General features: G+C 38.6%; 1 protein-coding gene across 1 annotated transcript; it reads right to left on the bottom strand.

Annotated features, from left to right (window-relative positions):
* Positions 1-1,086: 1,086 nt before the first annotated feature.
* Positions 1,087-22,616, bottom strand: avil (advillin). The gene is made up of 19 exons (XM_085775692.1): positions 22,519-22,616; positions 21,819-21,893; positions 20,037-20,233; positions 19,136-19,244; positions 18,914-19,024; positions 13,765-13,970; positions 12,801-12,879; positions 11,698-11,796; positions 11,436-11,589; positions 11,232-11,332; positions 9,750-9,887; positions 8,989-9,147; positions 7,853-8,032; positions 6,219-6,367; positions 5,286-5,430; positions 3,231-3,419; positions 3,054-3,122; positions 1,912-2,019; positions 1,087-1,414 (listed from the first exon to the last, which is right to left on the bottom strand). Exons 1-19 carry the CDS (start codon positions 22,576-22,578, stop codon positions 1,301-1,303), a joined length of 2,442 nt encoding a protein of 813 aa, XP_085631818.1. The 5' UTR covers positions 22,579-22,616; the 3' UTR covers positions 1,087-1,300.

The following is a 22,616-nucleotide window of genomic DNA, read 5'->3' as shown; positions in this document are numbered from 1 at the left end:
CAGAATGTTCGTGTCAGAGTGGGTGACATCATCGACTAGAGTGGGAGGAGTTGCCTGAAATTGTCTGAAACTTTTCTCTTTCCACGCTGCTCACAGTCACAAATTATACTCTATACACATGATTTTTTCCACAGTTGTAGACAAATGTGTCCTCTCTCTAACAATGTGTTCAACAAAGCAGAGAGACTTACAGAATTTAAACTGTGAGCCTCTGAGTGAGGACAGATCCCTACCTGCTGCCCATTGACTCCAATACATATATTTTGCTTGCTGATTTCAGCTTGCTTTTAAAGTCCAACAACATTGCTTTAATTGCAAATATGTACTATAATATCTATAAAATAACACCACATAAAAATAAAGATAACATAATGCCAGACATAATTTTTTACCAGCGGCAACACTTATGAAGTAGCCCAATTTCGCGGGAAAACTGTGGACCTGGCAACCCTGCTGTCTGATGACCTCGGCCTGGACAATATGTGACTCCGTGGGTTTGATTCCCACGTTGAATCAACTGGAAAGTCCCACCAGGAAATATTGCTGATTATCATTTTATAATTATAAAGTTTAACACTGAAATATGCGTCATGACAGTGAAACTTGAAATATGTGTGACACATAACTAACTTTATGTTATTATGTCATATCCCAGATTCTCCTCTATGGTATCAGAAGAACGGATTTCATGTTTCTTATTTCAAATTAAAAGTTCATTTATGAAATGGATAGATTTTTTTAAATAGTAAAAGTTTACAGCTCTCTGTGTGAGTGAAGCTTTAAACAGGATTTAAGTTTTTCTGTTGTAGTTTCTTGAAGCTTCACCTGCTGTTCCATCGTTCAGCCAGCAGATGGCAAACTAGCTCTTTATTTATAGGGAAATAAGTTTCATCATATTTGCGTTGCCGCTCATGAAAGAGCTCAAAGTTTTAAAAAAGAATGAAAGTAAATCTATGAATTAAATATTAGCATCTAAGCTGCTTAATCAGATCTTTTAACATTCTTGTTATCATTGTCCACATAAACACAGAATAAGAAGCAATACAGATTTTTTACTCCTGAGATTTCAAATAATATTATTATTACAAGCGCTACAGCTGTCTTTGTTTAAGATCAGGTTAAAACATGATTAAGTAGTAGATTTGTTTTCCAGCGATTTCAGACAAATATATTAATCACAGCAGCTGCAAAGCGTGAAGAGAGGCCAAGTCCTGGGGACGGGGACGAGGACACAAACAAAGACTTAATGTTCACTTTAAATAATAATAATAAAAATAATAATGATAATAATCAGAAATCATCAAAACAGCCCTTTGTCTTTCTTCAGTTTCAGCTGTTTCCACTGCGGCAGCTGTTTAAACTCATCTTTGGTGATTCCAAACAAGCTGGCGAAGTCAGAGTCGTTGAGGTGTTTCTGAAAAACAAGTCACAAAACAGACCAGAATAATACGTTTAAAAAGCAACAACACTGAATAAAATATGGAGCGGTTAACAACTGAATATGGAAAAAAATCTGCTCATAAATGAAAAGTGTCATGAACATGGCAGCAAATGGACAATGGACAGTTTCCTCATAGTTTCCTTGGAGGTTTGTGAGAAATAAACATTTTGTCCTAATTAAAGGAAAAACAGAGAAAACAGCTCAGATCTATTTTCCTTGAATTATTTCCAGGAAACTTAAAAAAAACAAAAAAACAATTATTGGACAATGTTTCTGAAACAGACTTTTTTCCACCACATCTTGATCAAATCATGATCTAATGATAAAAAGGTGATACTCCATCCACTTTATAAAACAACATCGCAGTGACTGTTTTGTCTGACAATCAATATCTAGCTTTTGTTCATCAATTTGAATTTAAAACAAACATGGCCACCTACTGGACACCAAACACACACACACACACTGACCTCCTTCTGGGTGGGGTCGACTCCTTCAGGCAGCTCACTGGGCTGTTTGTTGATCAGATTGTCAGGTGGGAAGGACTGGAAGTACACCTCCTCAGCTCCGTTCTGCTGCTGGAAAATACAAATAATGTGACAAAGGTTATTGTGATTATTAAAGGTGAGTGGACCTTTGTCATCAGAGCCCGCCAGTCTTTTAAATCACTTCTTAAAACCCACTTTTACAGACTTTTATGTGACGTTTTTACCATCTTCTTATTGTTTTCCTTTTATTTCCTATTTGAAATTCATTTATTTGGATAAAACCCCTTGAGATGTACCATCTCGTTTTCGAGGGGGTCCAAACATATAGACAAACATAGATTCAACAGACAAACATGTTCTCAACAATATAGAAAAACAAACAGACAAATTAACAAACAAAACAAACAAACAAAAAGACAAAAACAATAGTACAAACAAGGACAAACCACAGTTATTGTAACTACATTGGGACAAAACAAAACAACTATTATTTCCTATCATTTTAAATCGCAATTTTAATGTACCCTTACTCTCTTAGTTGGTTTAGTTCCCCATTCTACTTTTAGATTCCCTGTCACGCCCTTCACTATTGCCCTATTTATCTCAGTTTTACTTTCACACCTTCCATTTCACCTCTTTTATCTCATCTTATCTTATTGTATCCCATCTTATCTCCTTTTATCGTGTACATCCCCCTTTTATTCTGATTGATCTAATTAACTGCATCCTGCATTTTAATTTGAGTCCTCCTGGTCTCGATTTATTGTTGGGTTCTCGTATTCCCTTTGTTGCTGTATTGCTTGGGCCGTCCATCTCTTATGGTTTTATGACACTTGTGACTTGTCTAGCACTTTGTAAACTTGTGTTTTAAAAAGGTGAATATGAATAAAGTTATTATTATTATTAGATTATGATTTATGTGTTTATTTATTTATATCTACAGTATATCTGTTGTAACATCAAAATGGCAGCTGCTGAGTCACATATTTTCAGTTTTTGACTCCTCTTCCTCTCTTCTTACTCAATGTTTAAAAAGTTTTATTTAAAACATTCATCCTGAATGACGCCAATGTAAACACAAAACTGTTTTTACAGTTAAAACAGCTTAAGAGATGAAAACTTACGGTTGTTACTTCAACAGTCTCTGCAACTTCTCCAAACTCTTTCTTCAGCTCCTCGTAGCTCATTCCTCCCTGACAGAAACAAGCCTTCGTCATCGTCTGTGTTGTTTTGCATGTTCATTTTTTTGTTTTTTGCATTTTAATTCTCTGTTATTAATGAATAAAAAGCAGAACTCTCACATTCCATATGGACGGATCCCAGGCCCCGAACCAGCCGGTGAACGTGGGCGGCTCGAAGCCCTGTTTGACCAGGATGATGGGCGTGTCCTGGTCTCTGTTCCCTGGGTGGGTGTACAGGTATTCTCTGCAGGTGATCACCGCCTCGCTGCGCTCCTCCTCGTTGGCCTCTTTTCCAATCCAGAGAAACACCTGAGGAGGAGAAGAGAAGAGTTAGACTTGTCCTACTTTTCTCAATTAATAAGATTCTGCTAATCCAAAAGGAGTTTTTTTTTTTGAATGGTAAATGGTTCCACCTCTCATGCACAATGTTTAACTTAATTCTTTTCTTTGTTTTAATGTAGGCAAGATCAGTGGTCAAGAACTTCTAAATTGACACAAATTAGACCACGGATCCCCATTGGACAAATTTTTGAAACAAACACCAGAAATATTTGCTCTGAAACTGAATATGGTTACTTTTTTAGTGAATGTATGTTCAAATTAGGGCCAATGGTGTGAATTTTTGGAAAGATTTTAGAGAAATTTCTGGAAAAAAAAAGTGGTAGAATTTATCCATTTTTTTTACTTTAAAGATTATAGAAAAAAATGGTAAAATTTCTCAAAAAAGGTTTAAAGATTTCTCAAAAAGAAGTTTAAAATTTCTAGAAAGAAATTGTGAAATGTATCAAAAAAAGGTTAAAAAAAAAAAAATCTCGAAAAAACTGGTAGAATTCCACAAAGAGTTTAAATTTTTTTTGAAAAAAAGTGGTAATATTTCGAGGGAAAAAAGTTTAAATTATTTTTAAAAAAAAGTGGTAAAATTTGAAAAATGGGTGAATTTTATCAAAAAAAAGAAAAAAAAAATTAATTCTAGAAAAAACTGCTCTAGTAGTGGCGGCCGGGCACCGGGGTCTGTGAAGCGGGTTCATGAAGCCTGGTTGTTCCGACATGATTCACTCACAACACTGCGGCTGTAACGTTATGTTGTGTGTGTTGTAGCCTACTTTTCACGGTTAAATTATCACCGCGACACACACACAGAGCGGCGAGTCAGTTAATACGTATTAGCCCCCTGCTACGAACATACAGCGGCTAACCAGCTGCTACTTCCCCGTAAGCAGAAGCGATTGCACCGGGGAAACATGTTGCTAGGCAACCATGTCAACCACACATTCTATGATTATTTCATTATCACGAGAAAACGGTCTTTGTTATCTCGAGATAACGAAATAAATTAATTCGTTATCACGAGAAAACAGACTTTGTTATCTCGAGATAACGAAATAATAAGTCGTTATCACGAGAAAACGATAATAAAAAAATGTATACGGACTTGGCCCTTTAGGGCTTCCGTAGTTATCGCGAGATTTCGAAGTAGAGAAAAAATTACTCAAAAAAACAGGGAAAAAAATTACTCAGAAAAACAAGGGGAAAAAATTACTCAGAAAAACAGGGAAAAAAAATTACTCAGAAAAACAGAAATAATTACTCAGAAAAACTGATCCAAAAAAAATTACTCAGAAAAACTGATCAAAAAAAATTACTCAGAAAAACAGGAAAAAAATTACTCAGAAAAACTGATCAAAAAAAATTACTCAGAAAAACAGGAAAAAAATTACTCAGAAAAACTGATCCAAAAAAATGACTCAGAAAAACAGGAAAAAAATTACTCAGAAAAACTGATCCAAAAAAATGACTCAGAAAAACAGGAAAAAAATTACTCAGAAAAACTGATCCAAAAAAATTACTCAGAAAAACAGAAAAAATTACTCAGAAAAACTGATTTTAAAAAAAATTACTCAGAAAAACAGAAAAAATTACTCAGAAAAACTGATTTTAAAAAAAATTACTCAGAAAAACAGAAAAAATTACTCAGAAAAACAGGATCTGTATTTTTTTTTTATTGAATGAATGCAATAAGCTTCCGTAAAATTTCACCCAAAAAAAGTTTATAAATTCCTAAAAAAAAGTGGTAACATTTCTAAAAAAAAAAAAAGTGTGAATAAACTAAACTGAGCCAAACTGCACTTACAGGAGACTGTGAGTGTATTTGTTACAGACAGTTTCAGCTCCTACCTGGTCCCAGGTGTCCAGTAGCATGACGTCGCCTTCGCTGAGGTCGTCCTGCGTGAACTGAGTCACCTCGGTGACGACGAAACGTCCGATTTTATTGGAGCACTCGAACAGACGTGGCTGATGGTCCGAGGTCGCCTGCTGAAGTCTGAGCACATAAACACACACACACACACACACACACACACACGTGTTTCCTCTTTAGGTGTGATGCACGTGAACCAACATTATGATTGATTGATTGATTGATTGAAAACTTTATTGAACAACGTTAAACAAGTGTTCAAAAGGATTAAAACACAATAAAGCCAAAAGGCTTGTTTCCATTGTGGTCCTGTGAGATGGTAGACAACATGGAATTAAAACAAGGAAGACAACACACAGCACATGTAATGACACTCGGACACATAGACTACCACATTGAAGAACAAGACGACAACGAAAATAGATAAGACAAGGCGATTAGTTCACAAACAAAAACAACAAAACATTTGACAGACATACAAACAAACAATAGCCTACATAATCTAGTGCTTCACTGCTCTTTTGATTTAATTTATTGATTGGCTAACCATTTTTTTATTGAGGACTTAAAAAGAGAGTAGGAAGAGGTAACAGTTTTAAGATTTAAAGGAAGACCATTCCACATGACAGCTGCTGAGTAAAGAAAGGAAAACTTTCCCATACAGCTCTTAAAACGGCAGAGCCTGTAGTCAGTGGAGCTCCCCCTGGTGGAATAATTGTGTATGTCACTGACTTTGGAGAAGTAGTTTACTAAATAAGAAGTAGTTTACTAAATAGAAGTAGTTTACTAAATAATATAATATATAATTATATATTATTAATGTTATAATTATATTATATTATAACATTATATAATAATATAATGTTGTATATGTATAATAATATAACCAGTGTGTGTATCTTTTCTGTCACCTCTTGCCACAGGCATAAGGAGCTTTGCCTCCAACCAACTCCCAGAATTCACTGGGCTCCTGACCCTCCGCCACCATCTCCTCCGAGCCACGTTGGCCAATCACAGCGCTCATCTCCTTCGCCATGGCCCGCTCATCTCCACTCGATCCCTAATAACAAATAAATAACCAATGTTTGTTTAAAGGTTGACATCACCATCTAATCTGATCAAATATGATGACGATGTAATGTTTTCACTTTGGCAACACAAAATAAAAATAATGATAAATAATATATTATCAGGTCAAATGAAAGTAGGTCAGAGAAAGGAAGAATTCAAGTAAAAGCATCTCAAATCAGCAGCGAGTAAAAGTTACTAACAGAAACAGAACATGAAGAGACAATAGGACAGAGGTCTGACTGATACCAGGATAAAGTGCAGTGCAACAGAAGAGATAAAAGTATGCAGAACTTTATAACTGCAGGTCAGAGAGCGATTAAACCGATCTGACGCTGAGCTGATAGAAACAGGATTAAACCAAACGCTTGACTCTGGTGTCGAAGGTCAGGTTGGCATCAAACACTGGACGAAGACTCGCAGCAGCTGCGTTAATACAGGTGGAGAGATCACTTTGGTTTTGTTATTGTTGAGTTTAAAGGGATAGTTCAACATTTTGGCAAATTGGCCCATTGCCATAATCCCTATAGTCATACCAGTAGGTTTGTTACCTTTAATTGTCGGTGCAAGCTATTTTAAGAACGGCGGAGCAGAGCCGTGAGCTGCTCAGAGCTACGCTACGGAGTCTCATGGGATTTCTTGGTTTCCCTTATCAAACTCATCAAATACACAATCCAACAACTCCAAAACGCTCTGGTGGACAAGTTGTGACCTGCACATTCACCACGCTATGAGATAATAACAGAACGTTACCAGACAGAGTTGTTTTAGAGGGAAGTTCATGCAAAACCACTGATGCACGTTACCTTCAGGGACAGTTTTTCAGCAAGCAGTCTCTGTATTTCCCTCTAAAACAACTCCGTCCTGTTATTATCTCATAGCGTGGTGAATGTGCAGGTCACAACTTGTCCACCAGAGCGTTGTGGAGTTGTTGGATTGTGTATTTGACGAGTTTGATGAGGGAAACCAAGAAATCCCATTAGCCTCCGTAGCGTAGCTCTGAGCAGCTCACAGCTCTGCTCCGCCGTTCTAAAAATAGCTTGCACCGACAATTAAAGGTAACAAACCTATACTGCTAAGATTATAGTGTTATACTATTATGGCAATGGGCTAATTTGCCAACATGTTGAACTATGCCTTAAAGAGAATTTTAGGATCCAGGATTTAAGTTATGAATTGTAAAAGGAAGCAGAAACTCACATGGTCACAGCTCGTTCCCAAACCTTTGACATTAATCTGCCACTTTAACAAAGATCATTATCCACAAGATAACATCATTGTCACCGTTAGATGATTTGACTATTGTTGGTTATTTATAGACCTATAACTGAACGATTGAAATAAACTTAGACAACAGCAAAGAAGCTGAATTTGAGGGTCCAAACACACTAATGGCCATGTGGTGTATTTGTATTTGACTTTATTATAAAGAGAAAGAGAGAGGACGCCTTTTACATCACGTAGCTCTGAGTCTCACCTTTCCGTACCACAGGTAAACTCCCGACTGAGCCTTCAGTAAAAACACATCGTTGGAGTTGAGAGAGGAGGCGAGAGCCGAAACCTCGATGGCTTTGGTGTTGGATGGGTCTGAGCCTTGGATCTGGAACAGTCGGATCGGAGGCTCCGGGTCTGAGGATCCTTTTCTGGAGGTGCCGCCCTTCAACACAACAGAGGATATAACACTGTTAAAGGGATACGCCAACATTTTTTTTTTCGTGTCTTGCCTCACTCCTGAGTCCATGACCAGCAGATAGACACCGTCCTTTCGACTGTGCGTGCAGTAACAAGGGAGATAGAGCCGTATCGCCCGTAATTAGCTTAGCTCAAACGCTGGAAGTGTATAGGTAGTGTTAGCCTGCCTGCTACCTGAGCTGAAATCATCAGTCAGAAGCTGATTTCATTTTAGCTCTAAACTCTGTAAATATATCACTTTATCGACATTTCAAACATTTTTAGGTGAAAAAGTAGCCGTTTAGATCAGCAGTGTGTCGTTAATTTGTCTAAATACCAGCTGTTTAGAATTTTGTTTGGATGAATTCGGCGCTACTCAAGCTAGCCGTTGTGACCAACGTACTTCCGGTTACTTTCACAAAATAAAACACCCGTTGCCCTTTACATACAGAAAACCATGACGATATAATTTGTGCTTTTACTTTGAAATAGGAAGCTAACCTACCCTCGATGTAGCTAGCTTGAACCAAAATAAACCGTCTTTGCTTGAACCCTCCGTTTTGACCGATCTCGTCCCGTTACCGGCATTTGACCGCTCAAGATGCCTTACCGGAGAGTTTTGTCAGCTCTGAGACGAAGATCGGCCCGCCAGTTTCCATTTAGAGTTGCTGAAGAGTTTCTCTGATGACTTTAGGTGGAGGCAGGCTAACACTACCTATACACTTCCAGCGTTTGAGCTAAGCTAATTAGCGGCGCGCCAGCTATGCCCATATCTCCCTCGTTACTGCACGCACAGTCGAAAGGACGGTGTCTATCTGCTTGTCATGGACTCGGGAGTGAGGCAAGACACGAAAAAAAAAATGTTGGCGTATCCCTTTAATACTGTTGATAATGATGATGAGAAACGACAGCGTCAGTGAGGTGGTCCGCCTGCCTTCGTACCTCAAAGATGACCAGCCTGCCCTTGAACATGGCCATGAAGTGTCTCGGCTCTTTGCCCATGGTTACCCTCACTTGGACCGGTTCATCTCCGTACTTCTGGTCCAGGTTCACGGCCTGGAAAGCTGAAGCTGCCAGTTCGTCCTGTGTCGCATGTCGCCCCTAAAGTAATTATGGTATAACACATTAGATTAGGGAACACATATTCACCATTAACTAGGTGCTTATTACTGTAATATGCATATAAGTAGCTTACAAGCTCCTTATTAGTAATTATTAAGCACGTTGTATTAACACCTTATTCTACATAGTCTTATTCTACCTCTATTACACCATGAATTAAGATTTTTCCTGATATTAACTCCTAATTATCACTTATTCATTGTAAATTAATGCATTGTTGTTTCTGAATAATGATGTGAATATTGGAGCCATGTACAGGGGCAGTAGCACAAGAACAGTAATTCTTCCTTTATCACTCTGAATTAGTAGCCTATAGCATTAATGCATCAATTTACAATGAATAAGTTATAATTAGGAGTTAAAATCTTAATTCATGGTGTAATAGAGGTAGAATAAGGCTAGAATAAGGTGTTAATACGTGCTTATAAATTACTAATAAGGAGCTAATAAGCTACTTATATGCATATTAATAAGCACCTAGTTAATGCTGAATATGTGTTCCCTAATCTAAAGTGTTACCGTAATTATAAAATCGTATGTGACAATCAGAAGAATGGACGACATTTTTTTTTGGTCTTCACCTGCCATATGTAGAGCAGGTAACGCTCCTTGTTGTTCACCAGGTAGGTGTAGAGGATCAGGTAACAGTCTCCTCCGTAGAAGTATCCGTGTGTTTCAGGGTCGACGGGAACCAGCTCCAGGTTCTCGATCCTCCAGACCTGCAGACACCGGGAGGAAAAGTTCACTCTGAAACACAAATCATGTCTTTTTCTGTTTCTGTGTAGGTTTTTTTTGTTGTTTGTTTCCTTCTCTCCCAGGTGTGTCGGTGTGGTACAAAGTTTGTAGAAACACTAGTGACACCAAGAGGCTGAAATGGTCGTTACACTCCAGAATAAATTAATAAAAGATGTTGGATGCATGAAAAATCTGTGCTGATGATGGTTTTGCTCAACACTGACAAACATGGCTCTAATTAAATTAATTGGTCTGTGTGAAGAAGTCTTGAGGTACAAAATGAGTTAAATACAAGTTTTCACAGGAAAAGCACTGGTGTAAATAATAATAAATAAATTAGTCACAATACATTTGTAAAATAGGTAAATATATGAATCATGACCGTAATTTATGAGGGAGTTATGGGGGTTTAATTCCCCCCCGAAAAAAATCTAATCCTGCCAATATACCACCCTAAATAATCATATAATTGCAGTGATTAAAAATATCTACTAAGCAAGAGTAAATGTGCTGGGAGGATTTAACAGATCTGAAAACTGATCGGCTTTTCTCTCTCAAGCTAAATTTGGTCTTAATATTGTATGAATGAAGACAAGGTGTGGTGTGTTATGTTCATAAGAAAACTGTCAGCCTTGTCTTGTATAGCTGCATGAATCTAAAATTGTGTTGTTAGTCCATCTGCCTGTCTATCTATCTATCTATCTATCTATCTATCTATCTATCTATCTATCTATCTATCTATCTATCTATCTATCTATCTATCTATCTATCTATCTATCTATCTATCTATCTATCTATCTATCTAAGACACATGCTGACTGATAAAAAAAATGTTTAACCCAAAGTTATGCCCAATGCCCTTGATATGAATGAATAAATAAGTGAATAAATAAATAAAAGCAAAAAGCACAATGTTTTTAAAACTTTTTTTCCAGAAATTTCTCTAAAATCTTTCCAAAAATTCACACCACATTGGCCCTAATTTGACAAAGACATTGACAAAGAAAGTAACGTTTTTCAGTCTCAAAACAAATATTTGTGTATTTCAGGTGCAAAATTTTGCCGTTTTTTGTCCGTGGTCTAATTTGTGTCAATTTATGGCTCCTTGATGAAAAAAATTTCAGAACCACTGATTTAGACAGTATATTGATTCTCAGTGCACATTCAGACATCACAAACAAAATATCAAACTCCCCTTATAGTGGACTAGGCTATATAATTATTTTTACATTATCATATTACCAAATGTGACCTGTTGATAGATGACGGACAATAACGTCAGGATATTTGATGTTGGACTGACAACATCATACAGTATGTACAGATACCTCCACTTGTCCGGAGCCGTTGTCGACCATCCGCTCCTGTGCGGCCACGTCCGGCATCGAGTGCATCAGAGAGGCGTCAAACTTCTCCTGTGTGATGTGAGCTGGAGAGATGAGACCACACGTCATGAATCTACACACACAATATACACACTTTTCTACAAAAAAAAAAACCATGCTTCACCACGCTCATGCACGTGCACGTACCCACTTTCCCCTTGGTGTGCACGCGGCCCAGTCCCTGAGTCTGGTCCTTCACCGTCCAGCTCTGGAACAGCTGCTTGAACAGAGCCGACTCCGCTCCGTCGCTCACCGCCTCCACGTTGGTGCCGATGGGGTAGCTCTTCGCTTTGATGAACTCCTGAACTCAGCAGAGAGAGAAACACCTCACATCTACAGTACATCAATCAATCGATTAATGAATCAAACACAAACTGATGATGCAGAGTGTTGTCTGACTGTCACTCACCACGGCTCTGGACATGGCCGCCTGTCTCTCTGCTTTGTTGGCCTTCTTCCCCTTCCACACAAAGATCTTCGTCCCTCCCTGGTCCAGGAAGTAGCAGTCCTACACTCACAATATTAATACGTATTAAAATTAGTGCTGGGCATAGATTCATTTTTTTAATCTAGATTAATCTCACTGCAATCTTGGAGTTAATCTAGATTAATCTAGATTAAAATGGCTCATTTGAATTCTGATGAAGGCATTAGTGATGAACGATATGAAAAATTTCAACCGGTACCGACAACCGATAATTTCCTGCTTCTCATTGCCGATACCGATAACCGATGAATTCATATTTTTATATTTAACATAATAGGCTCTAGCCTATCTATAACAGCTAACAAAAGCTCTGGCTCTTCAACTTTCCATTTATTTTTTTCATGTCATATCACAAATATTTGTGGTCATTTGCTGTGAATAAAAAATAGCAGCAAAAGACACTTATAGGCCAAACATTTACCATATGAAATTAATAAATCAAAAGCACTGACATATCAAATCATCATAATTAACACAAAAAGTGCATCCCTCAAGAAAATTGTTTAACAGAACTATAACTGGTTTATCTACAAACAACAAGATTCATATTCAAGTATTTATGCATAAGAAATACATATCTTCAACCTGATATTTAACGACTGTAGGCTACTATGTACTGTACTGAATGTGTGAAATCATTTGGTTTTCATTTAAAACCAAATGATTTCATGCATCACTTTATAAAATATTTGATCTTCACTCTGCAGAATTCAAAACCTTCAGCTGCACTGGAGCGGACCAGGATACTGAGTTTTACACTGGCACTGGTGCATCCTACTTTTATTCAGTGTTGCACCAACTTTTCATTCCACTCTTTAGGCTGCATTACAGTTTCTATCTATCTATCTATCTATCTATCTATCTATCTATCTATCTATCTATCTATCTATCTATCTATCTATCTATCTATCTATCTATCTATCTATGTCCAACACTTACATTTTTGTAAAACATGCACACCTGCACACCTTACTCCTGTACATTCATGTGCAATAGTTTCCTTTCTGCCTTACAACTCAACTCACATCGTGGCTGAGCAGATCCTGGACCAGCGGTCTGGTCCCGACCTCTGTGACCCTCATCTGTCCATCAGCGTCCGACACGCTGCAGGTGAAGACACAGAGAGAAATGAACTCAGACCAAGGTTGAAGTGAGTTTTGAAAGTGAAGCAGTGGTGTAATCTAATTTTTTGTAGCGGGTAAACCGCTTTTTAGGTGGGTAAACTGTACATACTTGTATCACATAGACCGGTGGTTCTCAAACTTTTTTTTTTATATCAAGGACCCTAAAATTGACACAAATTAGACCACGGACCCCCATCGGACAAAACACAAGAAATACACACACAATCAATGTACGTTTAAATTAGGTGTACATTTTTGAAAGATTATAGAGAAATTTCTGGAAAAAAAGTGGTACAATTTCTCCAAAAAAGTTTAAACATTTCTAGAAAATAGTGGTAAAAATTCTCACAAAAAAATAAACAAAAAAGTTTAAAACATTTTAGAAAAAAGTGGTAATTTTTTTTTTAATCTGATAAAATTACTCAAGAATTCTAGAAAAAGTGGTAAAACATTTTTTTTTTAATTATAGAAAAATGTGGTAAAATTTCAAGAAAAAGGGGGGGGCAAACAATAATACAAAAGGGGTAAAATATCTTTATAAAATAGTAATAAGTAGAACAGAAAAATTCAGAAGAAACTAGTAAGAATTTCTCCAAAAAATTCAAGGCAAAGTGGTAAAAAAAAGAAAAAAAGAAAAAAAATGAAAACAATAATTAAAAAAGTGAAAAAATTCTAGGAAAAGTTAGATAGTTTTGTTGTACTGGGTATACTGAAATATTTATGCATTTTCAGTTGGTATACTGAGTATAGCTGAGTATCACATAGACTACACCACTGGGGTGAAGACAGACAGACAGACAGACAGACAGTCAGACAGACAGTCAGACAGACAGACAGACAGACAGGTCTGGGATCAGCAGCTCACTGGTAAAGAGCGACTCTGCTCTTCTGCTCCAGGTCTGCGGCCTCGTCGGCGGCTCCGTCCGGCAGCGTGCTGGTCCTCTCTCCCAGAGCTCCGTTCAGGATGGACATGCTCCGAGGAGCGCTGCTCTCCGCGCTGCCCTCCACCACCCGGATCTCCGCCCGGCCGCCGCGCTCCCGGTCCCGGATGTCTTTGGCCAACAACATGCCCTGAGAGCAACAACAACAACAACAACAACAACAACGACCATCCAACATCACAACTTCAGCTTCAACATCAACAAAAGTTTAAAACTTGGCAAATAGTGCAAGTCCTCAAAAAACATCCCAACATGTTTTTTTCTCCAATCCAACAGCGTGCCTTAGGTTGTTTTGCACTTTTGTACCAATCTTTAACCTTTTGGAAGCAAACCACACTTAAAGGGATAGTTCACCCAAAATTGAAATTTCACTCATTATCTACTCATTATCTACTCACCCGAAATGCAAAATTGTCCCGAAAAAAATTAAATAAGTCTATATTTCAAGCTTGTTTGTAGCAGAAGCTTGAAATATAGACTTATTTAATTCTTTTCGGGACAATTTCGCATTTCGGGGCTTCAATACAAGATGGACATTACATATGAGCAGCATGGAGGTATTTGGATGTTTCTTGGTGTGTCTTTTTGTTACGAAGACAGTTGGTATCCATTTGCAACCGTCATATGGACATGCACTGCTACGCCGGGACCCCCTGTAACTCAGAGAAGCCACGGAGGACTCTGAAACTTCTCCCAGCCCTTAGTCCACATGAGGGTGAGTAGATAATGAGTGACATTTCAATTTTGGGTGAATTATCCCTTTAAAATGTCCAGAGAGCGCCTGTGGACGATCACCATGACGACCCAGCGGCACTTACAGCTTTTTGGTTTAAAAGTGAAATATCAACAAGTGTCTGCTCCAATCCTCACAGGGTTTCAATGAGACAATGAGATCATATCATCATATGTTTGGCCTCCTTCCACAGTCTGTTTGTGACTTTTCATGTTTTATTTTAAAATTTTATCATCAACTTTGAAAAAACTTTTAAAATCTAATGTTTCTGCTGCTGTTTTTACACAACAGCTTTTTATTCTGCTTGACTTTTAATATTAAATATAACTGTTATACGTGTTTTTAATGCTTTATCGCTGGTTTGTTGGCTATTTTTATTTTCGTTTTAATGTTTTTATGTTGTTTTTTTCATCTTTTTATAAAGCACTTGTTCAGAAAAATACTACATACAGTGATTATTATCATTATTATTATCTTGTGGTACAACATATATCTATAGAGATTATTATTATAATTATATTATCTTGTGTTCATTGTACGATCGAGCTGCAATTTTGAATAATCTGACATCTTCTGTAAAACTGAAGTATTAAACATCTTATTATTGCCTTTTAATCTCAGACTTTCTGAGCTTGTTTGTGGTTTAAACTTTATTTTACGAAGCACAAATAAGATGCAACAAGCCTTTGCCTCTAATCAGGTAAAACTAAGAAAATGATGTGTTCTTTATGAGACAGTAAACAAACACAGAGCTGAACTGTTTCTGGGCCTTTTGTTGCTCGTTGGAAGAAAACTAAACTGCACCTTAAAGGGATAGTAGCATTTTTTTTAAAGTGGGGTTGTATGATCTACAAATAGCCCCTAAGTACTTTAATTGCAGTAGAAGACTCTCTGCACTCCTCCCGTTAGCAACGCCAGCCCATAGCCCTGCCCAGAGATTTACAACATACAGTGTTGTGAACAGACCCAAAGAAACGGCCTATTTTCATGGCCTAAAAGAGGTTTTACCTGAAAAAAAATACACAGTTCCATTGTTCGCTATAATATAATTTTTTCCAGCCCTTCAAAGTGCAGGAAAAACACAGTTTTTATTTGGACCTAACCAACTCACGTATCCCTCCGCCCAGGGTTAGCACCCGCCGATCAGCAGTTGGTTAGCTCCAAATAAAAACTGCGTTTTTACTGCACCAAGAGTGGCTGGAAAAAATTATATTATAGCGAACAATGGAACTGTGTATTTTTTTTCCAGGTAAAACCTCTTTTAGGCCGCGAAAATAGGCCGTTTCTTTGGGTCTGTTCACAACACTGTATGTTGTAAATCTCTGGGCAGGGCTATTATGGGCTGGCGTTGCTAACGGGAGGAGTGCAGAGAGTCTTCTACTGCAATTAAAGTACTTAGGGGCTATTTGTAGATCATACAACCCCACTTTAAAAAAAATGCTACTATCCCTTTAAACTACAATCAAAGCACATCTGGATGCTGTTGAATAGACAGTTCCTCATTATTTCATTGTATGACAATCGGTTCCTTGTTAGTTATAATCAGAATAACACGATGCAAATAATATTATGATCAGATCTCTTCTGTGTTTTGTTGCTGAGGAACTTATTGTGATTTAACAAGGAATTAATTAATTAATGAGGAACAAAAACACCTGATGAGTTTCTCTTCAGTTTTTCAGCTCAGCTCTGTTTGTTGGAAACTTTAATCAGAGATGAACCGTCCTGGCAGCTCCCGGAGCCCGATGTTTATTACAGCGGAGCAAAGTGAGTCTGGACCTCGACAGGAGTCTGGACAGCATCCAGGCTGCAGGGGACACACAGTCAGAACCAGAACCAGAACCAGAACCAGAGCAGCACCTCGTCCAGATGTGACCCAGTTTCCTAACGAGCAACAACGGCCGAGCGACAGGAGGTGAAACTGGAAACTCTCCACCAGCTGCGTGTCGGGACACTGAACTATTCACGGTGTGTTTGCAGGAAGAAGGAAATGAGCGTCACCTGCATGTGCAGCCTGACGACTTCCCCAAAGAGGGTTTCTTGTAATGACACGATGTGTTTCCACCTAGAGTCGTAGTGAAAGGGATAGTTCACCCAAAATTCAAATTTCACTCATTATCTACTCACCCTCATGTGGACTAAGGGCTGGGAGAAGTTTCAGAGTCCTCCGTGGCTTCTCTGAGTTACAGGGGGTCTCGGCGTAGCAGTGCATGTCCATGTGATGGTTGTGAATGGAGCTCACTTTTCTTTGTCCAAAAAGACACACCAAAAAACATCCAAATACCTCCATACTGCTCGTCTGTAATGTCCCTCTTGTATTGAAGCCCCAACTTGAGAAATTGTTCCGAAAAAAATTAAATAAGTCTATATTTTAAGCTTGTTTGTAGTGGAAGCTCCCAGTGTCTCAGTTCACTGCTCTTCCTGTGTCAGTGCAAATCACCGGAGGAACAATTTCTCATGTTGGGGCTTCAATAGAGTGTCGAAGCGGAAGCAGGAAGTAACGGCCCCATGGGTCCTCAATTCGAAAAAAGTCTCCATACAAATGAACGGGACTCAAAGTTTTATTTCGTGATCCGTTTGAGTTGTGCCATGAGAAAAAAATATGTCCTCTACCTGTTTAAAACATCACGTTTCATGAAGAGAAATCAGCAGTTTATCGTAAAACGGCAACGGAAGAATGTATTTAGTGTGAAGACGCTCTACGGACTACAGATCTGTGTCCCACAAAAAATACGTCACCAACTGACACGGGAAAGGAAGGACGCCATGTGGTGACGTCACCTACGCCACCTGTAGTCTTTTCTCTTCAGAATTTTATTTTACAATAGTTTTACAACAAACTGCTGATTTCTCGGCATGAAACGTGATGTTTTAAACAGGTAGAGGACATATTTTTTTGTCATGGCACAATTCAAACGGATCCCGTTCATTTGTATGGAGACTTTTTTCGAATTGAGGACCCATGGCGCCGTTACTTCAAGAGGGACATTACAGACGAGCAGTATGAAGGTATTTGGATGTTTTTTGGTGTGTCTTTTTGGACGATGAAAAGTGAGCTCCGTTCTCAACCGTCATATGGACATGCAGTGCTGCACGGAGCCCCGCTGTAACTCAGAGAAGCCACGGAGGACTCTGAAACTTCTCCCAGCCCTTAGTCCCTTAGTCCACGAAATTTGAATTTTGGGTGAACTATCCCTTTAAGGCCGCATCTTCGAGGTCTTGTCTCAAGCTGGACTCTGGATTCTTTCTCCAGACCAGTAAAGACCACAGCTGCAGTGACATCTATTGTTAATTCTTTAACCACCAGTGTCTCTGTGTCTCTGTCTCACTTTGGTTTCTGTGATGTGATTCAATAAGTCCCAGATAATTCAGATAGTTGTACTAAAGTATCTGCTTGTCTAACCATGGTAACAACTTGGTGTCACCATGACAACAGTGGGAGGAGACTTCAGCAGGTTCTGTGCTGTGTTCTTCTGTTCAATACAAACTTTGTTTACATTAAATATGGTTTAGATTTTACATTTTACAAATCATCTTTTCTTAGTAGCTGAGGAGAAATAATGTAAATATCAAGACACATGATTATTATGAGGACTGGGACTGAACACAGTGATGACTCTCATGAGGGGACCCCCATTTTTTCACAAAAATTCACACCATTGGCCCTAATTTGAACGTACATTGACTAAAAAAGTAACAGTCTTCAGTCCCAGAACAAATATTTGTGTATTTGTGGTGTTTGCTTCAAAGTTTTGTCCAATGGGGGTCCATGGTCTAATAATTTGTGTCAAGTTAGGGGTTCTTTATGTAAAAACCAGTTTACCAGTCTGAAATTTTACCAGTTTTTTTCTAGAATTTTTGTTTTTTTTCCTTTTTTCAAGAAATGTTTACATGTTTTTGGAGAAATTGTACCGTTTTTTTTTTTTGAATTTTTAAAATTTTTTTTTTTTTTCTTAATTTTAACCACTTTTTTCTAGAAATGTTTTTGGAGCAATTGTACCCGTTTTTTCCCCAAATTTCTCAACAATATTTCCAAAAATTCACACCATTGGCCCTAATTTGAACGTCGTACATTGACTAAAAAAGTAACATTCTTCAGTCCCAGAACAAATATTTGTATATTTGTGGTGTTTGCTTCAAAATTTTGTCCAATGGGGGTCCATGGTCTAATAATTTGTGTCAATTTAGGGGTCCTTGATGTAAAAAAGTTTGAGAACCACTGGAATACAGTAATGCTCTTGGAAATGGTCACGCATTGGTTTGGTCTCGGTCTTGGGTCAGGTGGTGTTAACTAGAATAACTATACTGTATATATGATGATGAAGTCACAGAGATCTCACCCTGAGCTTCTCCTGCCTGTTGCTCTTGGGTCCGTTCCACTGGACGATCGTATTCCCCATGTCCAACAAAAACACGTCCCCGAGGTTGAAGCTCTTCCAGCTCATCTCCACCTGAAACACATTTAAAATAAAAACACAAAGCGCTCTTTCTCTCTGCTCAGCTCGTCACCGTCCGGTTACATAACCGTCCCTGACTGAGCAGCAGCAGCAGCAGCGTCTCACCTCCTTGGCCGTCACCCTCTTCTTCCCTTTCACGTGAAGCAGCCTCTGGACGTCGTAGTTGTTGGTCTCAATGTGTCTCATACCTGAAGCAACGCCTCCTTTCTTATAGCTGAAGGAGACACAGGCATGGCCGGGAAATATCAATCATAACAGGTTTATACAATCATTTTTAAGGCTGACACTGCAGACAAAAACATTGTTCTTTCATGCACTGATCAATTTAGAGATTTTTCCCTGTTAAAAGGGTTTTCCATGGAGTTTTTCCTCAGTCGATGTGAGGGTCTAAGGACAAACGATGTTACGATGCCATGTAAAGCCCTTTGAGACAAACTGTTTCTAAAAACGGGCTATACAAATAAAATTGCCTTGCCTTGCCTTGCCTTGCCTTGCCATGTTGGGCTATTTTGCTTCCTTAACATGTCTTCTTTCAGAATAGTGGAAAGAAATGGTAGAAAATCCACATTGAGGTTTTTATTTTACTTTATTTTGTCTCTTTTGTCGTTAGATTTCTCCTAAATACACTTAAAGTTAGTCTGTAATGTCCGTCTTGTATTGAAGCCCCGAAATGCGAATTTTTTTCGGAACAATTTCGCATTTTGGGGCTTCAATACAAGAGGAACATTACAGACGAGCAGCATGGAGGTATTTGGATGTTTTTTGGTGTGTCTTTTTGGACGAAGAAAAGTGAGCTCCGTTCTCAACCGTCATATGGACATGCAGTGCTGCACCGAGCCCCGCTGTAACTCAGAGAAGCCACGGAGGACTCTGAAACTTCTCCCAGCCCTTAGTCGAGTTGAGGTAATGAGTGCAATTTGAATTTTGGGTGAACTATTCTTTTAAGGAGCCAAAGGTGAACAAGTGGAAGAAACGTAAAAACAAATGAAACCGTCTGCTATCCTACATGATCCCCTGTTTGAAGTATCCCTTGAAGGCTTCGGACTCGTGGTTCTGGACCTCGCGGTGCTGGACCGGACCGCCGCCCAGGAACTCGTCCAGCTGGGTGGTGTAAACGGCCGCGGCACCCTGTTCGTCCTGAGACGACTGGGACCCGATCCAGTAGTGGAGGTTGTAGGACGCGGAGCCGCCCACCTTCTGCGTCTGGAAAAAACAAGATAAAAGGGTAAAGTAGCTATTATGAGTTCATGTTGTGCAGTGGTGGACAGTAACGGAGTACATTTACTTGAGTACTGTACTTAAGTACATACTGTATACGATACGATACGATACGATATGATACGATAAACTTTATTGTCCCGTTCAGGGAAATTTGTCTTGGACACTGTAGCTGCTCCATAAATGCTTTGATGGCCACAATGACAAAAACAAAACAAAAAACAATACACCTCAGCCATATCAATCCAGCACACAAGACATAACAGCATTGCACATATCCCATAACATAGCACATACATACATCTCATAAATTCACCATGGTAAGAGCACTATAAGAATTATTGCACAGACTCGTTAAGAAATTTGATGGAAAAGAATTCTATCTATCCAGAGGATTTGTACTTTACTTGAGTATTAGATTTCTTTGGTACTTATTACTCTCACTTGAATACATTTCCAAGACAAATATTTTTTACTTTTACTCAAGTTAATTTCTAGGAAGGCTGAAAAGTATTCGTTACTTTCAGGTCTGCCCTTTTTTTCTTTCTAAAACAGGGTCTCTGCAGGTTTCACCAGCTCAAATTTAAGACTTTTTAAGACCATTATGGATGAAATTTAAGACCTATCATGACAAATAAAAAACGTACAAAAGAAATGCAGAGTCACAAAATTAGAAATTGATTGCAATATATAAGCTGCGGATTAGGCTTGTTTGTAGTTGAAAATACATTCAATAAAGCACAATGAAGTGTCGGGAGCATTTTATTGAGCATTTGCGGTAGCGAGGGCTCTACCATAACATTTTTCCCAAGAAGCACGCCTAAAGTAAACTATTTGGGGGCACAAAAAGAAATTGGGGAGCGAAATTAAAAATGTTTATATGTAACACATTATTTATTTAATTCACTGGCAACCAACAGGCAGATGGCTTTAAGCCTTGAATAATGTTAAGGGTCAAACGTGACCCATTTTTGACTTTTTTGACTTTTCAAGACCCCGCGGATACCCTGTAAAATCCTATTGGACACAAGCTGTGTTTGTCAAAGAAGGAAACCCTGACCCCTAAAAGCAGCACATCAGTGCAGCTGGTTTCAAAGAGTTCATTCTCAGAAACAAGAGTTAAAAGGTCCTTAAATTCATTTAGAAAAAAATATAGTAATTCATTGATGTGAAAAATAAGAAATTTACTCTTACTCTTATTTTTTACTTTAAGTAAATTTAAAAGCATGTAGCCTACTTTTAGATACTTAAGTACCTTTAAAAGCAAGTACTTTTTTACTCTTACTCGAGTAACATGTCGACTGAGCTACTTTTACTTGTAACGGAGTCAATTTTGACCAGTAGTATTTGTACTCTTACTCACTCACTCGCTGTTGCTTCATTATTCAAAACACACACACACACACACACACACACACACACACACACACACACACACACACACACACACACACACACACACACACACACACACACACACACACACACACACACACACACACAAACACACACACACACACACACAGAAAACTAGACCATGATTCATCATCAGTCGCCGGCTCAGACTCACAAACAGGAGAAGGTAGCAGTCGCCCTCGTAAAAGTTTCCATGAGATTTCACTGGGACTTGGACCAGCTCCATTTTCTGTTACACACACAGAAGAAGAAGAAAAAGTTGCATTTCTTAGTTTAAAGGGATAGTTCACCCAAAATTTCATTTCATTTCATTCATCATCATTATCTACTCCCCCTCATGTGGACTAAGGGCTGGGAGAAGTTTCAGAGTCCTCCGTGGCTTCTCTGAGTTACAGGGGGTCTCGGCGTAGCAGTGCATGTCCATATAACGGCTGCAAATGGATACCAACTGTCTTCGTACCAAAAAGACACACCAAAAAACATCCAAATACCTCCATGCTGCTCGTATGTAATGTCCGTCTTGTATTGAAGCCCCGAAATGTGAAATTGCCCCGAAAAAAATTAAATAAGTCTATATTTCAAGCTTGTTTTGTAGCGGAAGCTCCTCTTTTTGTTACAAAGACAGTTGGTATCCATTTGCAACCGTTATATGGACATGCACTGCTACGCCGAGACCCCCTGTAACTCAGAGAAGCCACGGAGGAATCTGAAACTTCTCCCAGGCCTTAGTCCACATGAGGGTGAGGAGATAATGAGTGAAATTTCAATTTTGGGTGAACTATCCTTTTAATCTGATGCTGGATCTTTTTTTCTTTTTTTTTTTTACATTATCACAGCACAGTAAATCACATTACCTCAACCCTCCAGATTATAATCCCAGGGCTGTGGGTCACTGCTCTGAACGTGTACTCCATGCTGCTCAGATGAACTCACTTTCTCTTCGTTTCTTGTT

Source organism: Trachurus japonicus, chromosome 5, assembly GCF_045865225.1.
Source record: "Trachurus japonicus isolate A0001 chromosome 5, Traja_1.0".
Lineage (NCBI taxonomy): Eukaryota > Metazoa > Chordata > Actinopteri > Carangiformes > Carangidae > Trachurus > Trachurus japonicus.
Note: the sequence above shows the minus strand (reverse complement) of the source record. Positions and strands in the feature narration are given on the sequence as shown.